This window comes from Chenopodium quinoa, unplaced genomic scaffold, assembly GCF_001683475.1.
Source record: "Chenopodium quinoa cultivar QQ74 unplaced genomic scaffold, ASM168347v1, whole genome shotgun sequence".
NCBI classification, from domain to species: domain Eukaryota; kingdom Viridiplantae; phylum Streptophyta; class Magnoliopsida; order Caryophyllales; family Amaranthaceae; genus Chenopodium; species Chenopodium quinoa.
Window position 1 is genome coordinate 16106 of NW_018742465.1, and position 13122 is coordinate 29227.

The 13122-nt window shown below is 36.5% G+C and overlaps 1 protein-coding gene and 1 pseudogene across 1 annotated transcript; one reads left to right on the forward strand and one right to left on the reverse strand.

The window, feature by feature from the left end:
* Nucleotides 1-1391: 1391 nt before the first annotated feature.
* LOC110719016 lies at nucleotides 1392-1841 on the reverse strand. Its single transcript, XM_021897933.1, has one exon. The coding sequence runs from the start codon at nucleotides 1839-1841 to the stop codon at nucleotides 1392-1394; it is 450 nt and encodes a 149-aa protein (XP_021753625.1).
* Nucleotides 1842-6779: 4938 nt separating this feature from the next.
* On the forward strand, nucleotides 6780-10452 carry LOC110719017 (annotated as a pseudogene).
* The last annotated feature ends 2670 nt before the right edge of the window (nucleotides 10453-13122 follow it).

Below are 13122 nucleotides of genomic sequence, written 5' to 3' on the forward strand. Positions count from 1 at the left end.
CTCCCACTTGATGTCTTGACCTTCAGGTTGATTATTCTCCCTCTTAATGATTTGTAAAGCTGATTGGATAGTAAAACCACCCGAGGATGATCCGTTCCAATAAATACTGTCAACAGCCTCCTCATCCTCAATTAACTCATGGGAATGAATTTTCATCAAAACCTCCGCTGGAAGATAATCAGCAAAATGTTCAGTTAACCAGCCTCTACTCACATCCCACATCTCCCTAACCGTATAATTCAAGGAGAAGCTAGGAGGATGAGGAGTAGTTAATTCTATCAAGGGAGTATCTGTAGCCCACCTCTGATTCCAGAATGAAGTTGATCGACCATTACCCACTGCTATATCAATCCCGCGCTTTAACACATCAATGTTATCAACCATACCTCTCCAAGCGTTTGATGAATCACTCTTGTGGGTAAACATCTCCACATCACATCTCCCTTTGCAGTATTTCTGCCGAATCACTTGAGACCACAAAGAATGGGGTTCTGCTAGGACTCTCCAACCTAATTTTGAAAGGAAAGCAGCATTCACCTGACGCATACTCTGAATTCCCAATCCACCATCCTTTTTTTTGCCTGTTTATGGTTTTCCAGGAAACAAGATGCATTCTTTTTTTCTCTTTTGTACTGCCCCACAAGAAAGCTCGTGACTTAGCATCAATTCTGTCACAAATCCCTTTAGGAATCCTGGTGGTTTGCATGGTATAATAAGGGATAGAAGAGAGTGAGGATTGTATCAATGTGGCCCTTCCCGCAAGAGATAAGGTCTTGCTTTTCCAACCTGCTAGCTTCGAGTTAATCTTATCAATTAAAAATTGATAATTATCTTTTGTGACTCGGCCATTAATAGTAGGGACGCCTAAATACTTTCCAAAATCTTCCGTAGCCACCATTCCCAATTCATTGCAAATAGCATCTCTAATATTAATGTTAGTATTGTGGGAAAAGTACACCCGACTTTTATCCACACTAACATTACTGCCCGAAGCTCCACAAAACTCATTAAGGCATTTTTTCATAAGAACTGCTTGATCCATGCTAGCTTCACAGAAAAGGATTAGATCGTCGACAAAGGCTAAATTTGAAATGGCCGGTCCACCAATGCTAGCCCGAGTCGGTTTCCACGCCCCCAAGCGACATTCTCTATCAATAAGATGAGCCAATCTTTCCATACATAGCACATATATATATGGAGATAAAGGGTCTCCTTGGCGAATTCCTCGAGATGGAGTGAAATATTAAGTCGGTTCACTATTCCACAAAATGCTCATCTTGGTCGAACTAATGCACATCATTACTAATTCAACCATGTTTTGAGGAAGTCTAAGCTCCATCAAGGATTCTCGAATGAATGACCATCTAAGCCTATCATACGCTTTTTCGAAGTCAATCTTCACTGCCATATAGCCCACTCTCCCTTGTTTCCGTCTCATGGTATGCAACATCTCTTGGACAATTATGATCCCAAGAGGTAGACACAAATTCCTCGAATTTCTCATGTTTGATCCACGCAGCTTGAAACCTAAAAGGTTTAAGGGCTGTTGGGATAGGCGCAAAACCATTGGTATTAATGAGCAATGGACAATGATCAGAAGTCAACTTGGTCAAATTACAAACAACTCCTTCCGGGAAGCAAAGTCTCCACTCATCATTCACCAAAGCTCTGTCTAGGCGAGCAGCTTTAAAAGTTGCTTGAGATAGGCCTCGACACCAAGTAAATTCAAGGCCTGAAAAACCGAGTTCAATAAGCTGATTGTTATTAACCCAATCCGAGAACTCTTTGCACCTTCTTTCCATCTCTGAACCACCTTTTCCCAGTCTCTCCGCCATGCTCATTGTATCATTGAAATCAACCGCTAGCATCCACGGTCCATTGTAAGCTCGACCAATATTTTCCAATTGTCTCCAAAGCTCATGTCTAGTTGTTGAATCTGGACTCGCATAAATTGCCGAGAACATCCATGGTTCCTCTTCCTTCTTTTTTTATTTCAACTGTAATGTGTTGAGATTGATTGTCTAGTACTGTGACTTCTATCAACTCTTGTCTCAAGAAAAGCCAAATTCCTCCACTGAAACCCTGAGCCTCAACGCGAAATTGGCCTGAGAAGCCAATCCTGTCACATATCTTTTGCGCCTGCTCTCCACTAATATGAGTTTCGACCAGTGCTAAGATAGAGGGGTCATTGATCCTAATTAGCTCTCTCAAAACAGCTAATTTGTTCCCAATTCCTTGAACATTCCATATCATTATCTTTAATGACATATTAAACATCGGAAAATTTGGGTATTTGTCAGAAACGTGCAAAGGAACATTAGGCATTAGGATCACGAACGCTTTGCTCAAAGCTTTCATTGGGCCTGCTATTTCCATTGGGATCGCCAATGTCACTAGCATGTCTGGCGGATTGTGAGCTGGTGGCAGGAACGTGCTCAATTGGAGAAGAGCTTTGTTCGCTATTGGATGAACTATGGTAAGGGTTGGTCCGTCCATTAGATAATCCACCAGGGCTGAATACTCCGGTGGAATTTTGGTAACCAAAGTGATCGGGGGATGCAAAGGATTCATGTTCACCCAAGTTCACAGTGCGGTTTCTCAATGCCGCAGGGGTTTGGGAGGCTACACTATACTCTTGCACTGCAATTGGACTTTGAATATTCGGGGCACGTACTGGAAGAATACTATTGCTAATTCCTTTATCATTTGAGATACTAGGATCAATATTTTCCTTATTTCTCCTAGTATCCTTATATTGGAAATCTTTCGAATGAGCAATCTTATTCAAAAGTTGATCCTTGCCAATAAAAAGTTCTTCCCTTTGATTAGGCCAGGCTCTGCGTTTGGAGGAAAGTTGCTTATTTCTTCCATTGAACTTCCCAAATTCACTGTTGGTACAATATCTTCATCTACTTCCATCGCATTATGGAAATTAGTTTCCAAAGGAATTTCATTTTCACCATGATTGCTCATATCACTCAAATTAATTGCCCCTTTTAGCAGCTTGCTACCCTCCGAATTCAAAGATTTGATTTCCTTTTCCTTATTTTCCACCGTATTGTTTCTTACCATAATTTCCGCAATACTAGCCACTGATCCTTGATCTTGCTCCATCTCTAGGACATGTTCACTGTCCTGATCCTGATTCAAAATGTTGAATCTTGATCCTGAATTACCAGCTTGATTAGCAATAGCTTTGGACCTTTGATCATTGTCTGTATTCATCTTAGCTCCTGCCACATGTAGGCTATGCCCAGTTTTTTGTTTCATAGCATTCTTGGATGTACCAGTTCCATCTTTATTTCTTACCTCAGGTTGAGGTTTCTTAGAATTATCCACTTTCGATTTTGAATTAAACTTGCGAGTTGTCCGTTGCACCAACATCCATGAGACCATGATCCAAATTGAACGCATTCTTTAGGCCTCACCCTTGGAGCTTGGGAAGGTATGGCTTCCTCAGTTCTGACAACTTTCTCACAATTTTCTTCTCTAGTGACATGGACAGGGCATTCATTATCTTTGTGGCCAAGTTTACCACATCTAAAGCAAGTAAGTTTCAATCCTTCATATTGAATCTTCCATATATACTCTACCATTTAATCTAAACTTTGATAACAAAGGTTTAGAAAGATCAACTTCAATACTGAATCTGACAAATTGACCACGACTCATGGACTCAGTATTTTTATCAATACTGATAAATTTACCTATCCTTGATCCAATTCGATGAAGGAATGTCTTATCAAAATATTCCACAGATAACTGAGGAATCCTCACCCATGCCGTTAGGAATTTAATTGGAGCTTCATCCGCAATAAAGTTTGGAACCCATTTGTGAATTGTTAAATAACTATCTCCGATGATCCAAGGTCCTTGAGTTAATACAAAATTGTAATCCTCCATGTTTGTGAATCGCACTATATAGTAGGCGAATCCCACATCTGTAAGGGAGATATGTCCCTTCAAACACCATTTTAGCCTTAGTCTCTTAATAAAGACCTCATAGCTCATACGCTTGTCAAAAAGTTTGATAATCAACGCATTTTTCCAAGGTTTTCAAAGCCTCTGTTTTTCCTCCTTTGACAGGAGGAAATTGGGGCACGAATCATCATCAGATTCGCACTCAAGGGGAATGTCATCCTCCGATTCCCAATCCTCTACCATATTTCCGTAATTCTGAAATTGGATGTCCAATTCATTATTACTCCTAGCCAGATGGGAGTAAGAAACCCTTGGTTGCGGCTGTAACGGCGCCGCCACTTCTTCGCCTTGACCCTCCAATTGATGCATCTCAGTATCAATTGGCCTATCCTGATAATCACAATTCCCTATGGGAGACGATTCCGGCGTACGTTTGAATTTCTTATTGGATCTCTTCATTTGGTCAGCCTCTTCGGTAGAAAAGTTTTTCTCCCTTCTCTCACTTTCGCTCATTGTCTTTTTATCATTACCTATATTAAAGAATAGACTAACCTTTTTGTGTATAGACATTAGACAATAAGGAGTCAAGATTTCTTTGGTTGGTGGTATCTTTACAAATAAACCTAGGAATAAACAATAAAAAAATTAATTACCAAAATTAAAATAAAATAATTTCCAAACCTAATAAAAAAAATATTTTTTATAGCGGTCGTTTGAAATATGACTACAATAAAAATTAATATGCAATTAGCGTGCAAGTGCTTCATTCATGTATCTTTCTTTCAAAAACAAAACAAAGCTACCAATTATCGCTTTAAGCTTCCACTATATATTATTCCATCGTATCATATCGGCACTTGGCCGACCTGCTGATAGAATTGATCAAGTCAAGGCCGATCATTGATCATAGCATGCTGATATCATACATGATATTCATACTATCCTTAATTAATTTATCCCGGATATTCTCTCCTAGTTTTATACTAGCCTTGATAAGTTGATATTAGTCTTGAATAACCTTTGTTACTATTGTTTAATTAACCATTAAGGATATCATCACATATATGATTTGCAGTCCATGTATCTGTTGGGGTTATTCATCCCAAGTCTCACATGGAAAAATTAAGTGAAGAACTCTTTATAAGTAGTTAGTGTACACCTTTATTAGTATGAGGTTTTTGAAAAGGTGCTCCAAAAAAAAAAAAAAAAAAAAAAAATCCGTGCAGAGACTAGCTTCAAAGCGTACAATAGCATAGCAATGTGATGTGTAGTGTGCGTGCGGTCCAACAAAATGGGTGACCCGAACCCAATAATATCAGCAACCAGTAGAAATGTGCACCAAAACTTAAGATATTCAAGTAGCATCGCGGTAAAAAAAAAAAAAAAAAAAGAAAAAAAAAACATTGCGGTATATGTATTGGCGTCTTGTACTAATATATAAAAATGACAATATATTATTATGGCGTGTGTTTTTTTTAATTATTATTATTATTATAAATTTCCAACCATTTTTTTTTAAAAAATAATATCAATAATTTATGAATCAAACTAGTGTTTAGTCCGGACGATACCCCGGATCTATACGTTAAATATTTTTTACTTCCAATTGTAGTTTTCTTGTATTATAATAATATTAAGTACTTTTATTATAGATTTAGATTAAGAAAATAATTTGTATAAAACAAAAATCTCATTTCATACATTAACTATATTCAAGAAGAATAAATAAACAAAGTATTAGGGTTTGTTCTCTTACGTTGAAATTCAGTTCAGTTCAGTTCAGCTCAGCTCAGTTCAGTTCAGTTCAGCTCCTAATTTCCTTCTCTTATAAAATATTTATTTCAGTTCAGTTTAGTTCAACTCAGTTCAGTTCAGTTCAGCTGAGTTCAGTCAATGAGAACAGGCCCTTAGATAACAAAGATGGTATGAAATCTTATCCATTTTCTAATGAACTCGAGTTCAATTCTTGACATAAACATTTTTTAAATTGATACGTTCCAATTTGTATTGATTTGATTAATCGAAATTAAAAATTTTATAACCGGATCCTAATATATCAATAGTCTGATTTTAAAAAAAATAAGTAGTGTGAAATAAATTGTTGCAATAAGTAGAAGACCCTTATAACAAGTTCTAACTATTCAACCACTAAAGAAAAAGAAATTAAAAAATCCCTAAATAAAAAGGCATGATGGATCACATGACACTTGATACAGTAAGTAGTATCACATGAATCACGTCCTAATGTACATTATTCATCGTTAATTCTATAATTGAGGATCTAATATACATAATCCAAACCATAGAGACAATGTAGTGGTTTCGGTTCATGAACTATCTTTATTTCAATAAAATATTTTTCCATAGTTTGTATATTTTTTGCATATACAACAACATAAAATTTCCCTTAAACACTTAGGTAATTTTAGAATAAACAAAATTAGGATGTGATGACTATGTGAGTAACATGTGGCTCTTGCTTAAAATGGAAAAAAGTTAGTATAAATCTTCTTCCGTCTAGAACTATAATCAATGCATCTATAAATTGGCAACTTATTACACAAACAATTTACGTACTCAATAAAAACATATACGGAGTACATACTATACTCTAAAGTTAGTGTTTAGCCCATGAGAAAACTCAGGTCACATGTGAGTGGTGTGTTGTCCTATATTAATTGAGTTTATAAGTGAGAGTTTGTATTGGGATGTGTATCTCACATTGAAGAAATAAGAAAGTTGTGTCCACTTAATAAGGCTAAGGGTTACTCCCCTTATTACCAATTTGCCATATGATTTTGAGGTGAAACCTTCTTACTTTCTTAGTCATATAAAGTGGACAGTTATGATGGGTGTGGCCCAGGTCCGTTTATTAGTTAGTGAGCATTTGAAAATGGGCTTAAAAAGGAAAATAGAAGTTGAAGTAAATGTAAAATGTCACGGTGATATATTTCATGAACTATTTAGTAGCAAGCTACACCATATCATGTCTCCAACATAACACCCTCAAAAATTCATGGTTGTGATGTGCATCGTGGTGAACTAGGCAAGCCTGGCTCTATTATTCTCTAAAATTATACCTTCGGTATGTGTCGTTTTAACAATTATATGGACCTTGCTAGTTATCTTCTTCATAGACTAATTTACTCCCTAGTTTTTTTATTTGTTGAAGATGTATATAATATACTGTCATTCTTTGAAGTAGGTTGTGCATTTGCTTCATATACACGTAGGGCTTGTTTGGTTGACATGGGAATTAAATTCCCATAAGAAATTACATTTCATGGGAAGTTATTTCCCTCAAGAAATTCCTAGAAATTTCCTAAATTTGTTTGGTTGGGAATGTGGGAATTTAGAAATCCCATGAATTTTGATTGACCTAGGGGGGGCTAGGTAATTTACTTCCCTTGTTTTGTAGGAAGTTGAAATTCCCATGAATTTTCACTTCCCCCATTTTTGCCTTTTGGTGTCAACCAAACAACTCCTCAATTTCTCAAATCCCATGAATTTCCACTTCCCTCATTTTATGTTGTCAACCAAACAACTCCGTAGTATTTATGAAGGAACACACGAAATTTGTACCAATGATTATTTGATTTTTTGGCATTTTTAATGGAGGTTAAAATTGATAACTAATAATATAAAATATCAATGTGGAATACTATAAAATAATTCGGATTTGAATGGACGGATCAGAGTATATAAAAAAAAATACCATTTTAATTAGTTACAATAAAAAAAATGAATAAATAAATTCAATTAACAAGAGCCCTTTCCCTAAATAATGTTGGGAAATTATCTAATTCCCAAATTATAGCTATTCTTTTTTTAATTCCCACTATACCGTCCACGTCAGCTAAGGAAAACAAACCGGTTTTTTTTTTCTCGGTCCAGCAACAAACCGCAACTTCAAGTAGCGGTGTTATGAGAATAAACCGCTACTTCAAGTAGCAGTTTTCCTCAAAACACCGCTACTTGAAGTAGCGGTTTATAAAATTAAAACCGCTACTTCAAGTAGCGGTTTATGGTTTGTTTTGTAAGTTTCTCTTTAAAAACAAAATATCTGTAAATCAGTCAAAATTAAACCTTCAAGTACTTGAATAGTTGTATCCCAAGTTCCATAAACCCTTGATAATTGGTTGCAATTTGGCGTGCAATCGGTGTCGGCAATCACAAATCCTTTGATATATATATATCCTCGTTTCTGGTTATATTCTCACAGCAATCATTGTCAGCAAACAACTGTAGGAAGGCGTCGATGGTGGCGAAAACGACTTCCAGCACAAGGGATTGCTGCGTTTGAAGGCTACTTGAGGAGTGTCGTTCGAATTTTTATTTTTTTTTCTTTTTGGATGATTCTGCTGAATTACTTTACAAGGGAAGGGGAGAAAGTGATTTTATTAAAAACTTAATTAGTAAATACAAACCACTACTTGAAGTAGCGGTTTCTAATAAGTAAATCGCTACTTGAAGTAGCGGTTTTTAGTAGCACACCGCTAACTGAAGTAGCGGTTTTCTAAAAAATCCGTTTTTTTAAAAAAATTCCCACTGAACCGGTGACGTGGACGGTACGACGGGAATTAAAAAAAGAGTAGCTATAATTTGGGAATTAGATAATTTCCCAACATTATTTAGGGAAAGGGCTCAATTAACAAGTACATATAATCTCATTAATAAATATTTGACACGTGACAAAATAATTAATGAATAACCCCCTTCACTTTAGAATATTGACACATTTAAACTTTTTTTTTATTGACGAAAATTGAGACAATTTAAACTTGGGAAATTCTCTCTGGTAACCTCCAACTTTTATTTTTTCTCAGTGGTAAAGTCTGAAACTTTTGATTATTAATGGTAATCACCAATTAATATTATTAAGCAAATGGTAATTTAACTTAAGCAATTTATTAATTCCTTAACCATGGTTTAGATATTAGATGCAAAAAGATACAATTACCCCCTAACCAATTCTTTCTTCATCTTATTTTTGAAAACCTTTCTTCTTCCTTAATCTTTCCTCCTCCCCGCTACACCTCCGGCCACCAGTCGCCGCATCCCCCGCCCCAACGGACCTCCTCCCCCCACTCATCTAGCCACCAGCCACCTCCTCCCTCTATCGATCAGCGTCGAGCCTGCCCCACCTCTGGACGACCAACACAGCAAACCCCAGCAAATTCAACGGCAAAACCAAGCCAAAAACCCCCTATTCTAGGGCAAATCTAAGCATAAGCACCTCATTTTTTAGCAAATGTAAGCCTTAACCCCCCCATATTCGAGCAAATCTAATCCATAACCCCTCTTTTCGAGCAAAATCGACCCAAAATCCCCTAAAATACCCTCAATTATGCAAATAACGATTCGAATAGCTGATAATTTCACCCCAAAACCATTGAAATTTCAACCAAAAATCGGGGGAAAGTGAGGGAATCGATGAAGGAGATGGAATCGGGGAAAGAAAGGGAATCGGGGAAGGATTTCAGAGGGAATCGAGCAAGGAAAGTGGCTAATTTCGGCGTCCCTGAGAGGCGGTTTTGGTGGTGATGAGAGGAGAAAGAGGGTGGGTCGAGAACAGGGGGAGGGTGCTCGTTTTGGGATTCAGATGTCGGTGGTGGAGTCTCCGGTAGGGGAAGGTGTCGAGACACTGTCAGCCGAGCCAAGCTGAGTGTCGGCAAAGGAGGGGAGCTGGCGGTTGGCTGGTGGATGGAAGGGGTTTGGAATTTTTTTTGTTTTTTTTAAATAATTTCAAGGGAATTAACGTAAATCTATTGTAACTTAACCCAAGATTAACCATAGTTAATTGCTTAATGATGTTTTATCATCATTAATGTTATCATTTGTTTAGTATTATTAATTGGTGATTACCATTAATAATCAAAAGTTTTACAATTTACCACTGAGAAAAAATAAAAGTTAGTGGTTACCAGTGAGAATTTCCCTTTAAACTTAATATACATTAAATATGTACATATGGTAAGAAGCATGTTGCAAAGGTGCTTGTGGAAGCAATTGGTGAAAAGAACAAATTAGTGAGATTCAAAACCTTAGAAGGAGATCTTCTAAATGAGTTTAAGAGCTTCATTGTGATTCTAGAAGTAATTCCAAAGGATCAAATAAGTGCGGTCAATTGGACGATTTGAGTTCGAGAAGATGCACAAGGAAGGAAACTTCCTTACAAAAGTAATGGACCATTGTATTGAAGTCACCCGAGACATCGAGGCCCATCTCCTCAAAGCATGATCAGATCAGCAGCCGGTAGGGCGCGCGCATCTACTTAATTAAGAGTGCGCAATGAATGTGTGTATGAATGGTATGATCCGCGTATGCAATGTATCATCTTCATCAATCTACTATAACTTATGCAACAAATCTCCAATTGTAGAATATATATTTATATATATATTATAATAGTAAGAAAAAAGAAAAAATTGGAAAACCCTCGTCACGAAAACCTTATATATATGATGTGTGTGGTCATATACTTTCTCCGTTTTCTTTTACTTAGCTTGCAACACTTCCTTAAAAAGAAAATGTCACAATACTTGCAACACACTATAAAAGGAAAGTTATTACTTTAGGGAAAAAACTATACTATATCCCTTATTTAAAGCACATGGCCCACTAAATTACACTTCTAAAAACTACTCATCTTATTTTAAAGTTTATTATATCATGTAAACCTGTTAGAATAGCTTGCTGTAAATATCTTGTAGATATTTTAGTTAGTTACAATTCTGTTATTGGCATAATAGGATGTTGTTTAGTCACACATTTTGTATGTGTGATATATTTGCTATTTATAGTTTCGTGAGCTGGAATATTGTTGTAAGATCATAATTCCTCATTAATGAATTCTACCTAACTTTCTCTCTCTAATTTCCTCTCAAATTCTCTCTCTCTCTTCTAGCTTAATTCCAGATTTTCTGGGTTTCATCTGCAAATACTTGCAGTTTGTTCATGGTATCGTTCTTGATTCTTCTGTTTTTCTTGAAGAATTCTTTCTCATTTCATCTTGATTTTCTTCAATTTTGATTTTTCTTCTTGAATTCGTTTGAATTCACGTATTTCTCCTCTTAATCCTCTGTTTTTTGGCGAAGAAATTGAGTGTTGTTTGTTGCGATGGGAAGTGCTTCTGGTGATGCTGTTCCGAGTACTCAGATGTCTTCTGGAATCAATTTCAACGATCCTTATTACCTAAGCAATGGCGATCATCCAGGCATGCAATTAGGTAATCATATTCTTACTGGTTCTAACTTCTTGAATTGGAGTCGAACTGTGAAAATGGCGTTAAATCGCTAGGAATAAGTTGCAATTTGTTAATGGATCACTTCCTATTCCTGCTGAAAGTTCTGTTGATAGGAAGAAATGGATTAGGAATGATTATATGGTTATGTCCTGGTTGTTGAATTCAATGGATAAAAATCTTGCTGAGAGTTTTATGTTTGTTAATTCGTCTTCTCAATTGTGGAATGAACTTGTTGAGCGCTTTGGTCATACTACTGCTCCTCAATTGTTTGAGTTGCATCGATCTCTTACTTCTATTCAGCAAGATAATTCTTCAATTGCTGAGTATTTTGGTAGATTGAAGGCAATTTGGATCAATTACAGATTCTTGAGGGTTTTCCTGATTGTACTTGTGGTGTAATGAAGAATTTTACATGTGGAATGCTTAAGAAGATTCTTGAGACTGATCAACGTAATAAGTTGATGCAGTTATTATCTGGTTTAAACAGATCTTATGATCTAGTGATCACTAATATGTTGAGTGCTGATCCTTTACCTCATGTGCACAAAGCTTATCACACCTTGCAGCAGGTGGAACAGCAGAATAAGCTCAATGATGTCAAGGTTAACATTCCTGAATTAAGTGCTTTGCATGTTGCTAAGACTTTTCCCAGCCCGTGTTTAAGAATTTTAAGAAGGATTTCAAGAAACAAAGGAGTGATGTTGCTTGTAATAACTGTAAGAAGAAAGGACATTCAATTGATCAGTGTTTTTCAGCTGAATGGATTTCCTGACTGGTGGAACAAGGACAAAGTCAGTTCAGCAAATTCGAATAAGTCTGGTTCAAGGTTTGCTGCAAATATCTCTTCTGAAGGGGATGGAATACTGGGAAAGGCACCTGAGTATGGTGATTCAAGTGGTTCTGTTCCTTCTGGTAGTGTGGATCCTATTATGGCTTCAGCTTTGTATCATGAAGTTTTGAAGATGATGAGGTCAGGAAATTCTTCAATTTAGGATAATCCTCTTTCTGCTGCAGTCAATTTTGCTGGTATAACTTCTGCCTCTAATGTTGATTGTTTGAATCATATGTTTGATCATACTACCTGGATTATTGATACTGGAGCCACAGACCACATGGCCTCTAATTTGGCTTTATTTGCTTCTTTAAAACAACTTAAAATCCAATTAAAGTGTCTTTACCAGATGGAACTGTTAATTTGGTCAAGCATGTAGGAAATGTTAGTTTAAATCAGATTGTCACACTGGAAAATGTCTTTTACATCCCACAGTTTAAGCACAATTTTTTATCAGTTGGAAGATTGCTTGATAAAAACAAGTTAGTTGCAGTTTTTGAGTCAGATTCCTGTTATTTTCAGGACCTTGCAACTAAACAAGTGGTAGCTGGTGGTACAAGGTACTCAGGCTTATACAGTTTTTCTTTTTCATTTCCTTACACTGGCAGTTCAGATTTGTGTTCTGTCTCAGTGAATAATACAATAACTTCTTCTGTAAAACCTAGTCCTGAGATTATTCATGCTAGGTTAGGACATGCTTCTTTTAATACTTTGAAACATGTAACAGTTCCATCTATTGGTAATAATACTTGTGATTTTAGCTGTGAAGCTTGTGTGTTGGGGAAACATCATAAGTTTCCATATTCTCTGTCTTCTTCTCATGCTAGTGATGCTTTTGATCTGGTTCACTTTGATTTATGGGGACAGTACTCTAGGCCTTCTATGTCTGGTGCTACTTATTTCTTGACCATCCTAGATGACCATACTAGGACTACTTGGACATACCTTTTACAGTCAAAGACACAAGTTTATCCAACTATTGTTGCTTTTCTTGAATATGTTCATACTCAGTTTCAAAGAAAAGTGAAGGTAGTTAGGAGTGATAATAGGACTGAGATAATACAAGAACAATGCAGAACTTTGTTTGGTATGAAAGGTATAGTGCATCAGAAAAGCATTCCTG

Bases quoted from the DNA above. Each gene is read 5' to 3' on its own strand.
- LOC110719016 (XM_021897933.1), bottom strand. From the start codon at position 1,841: ATGAGCATGGCGGAGAGACTGGGAAAAGGTGGTTCAGAGATGGAAAGA.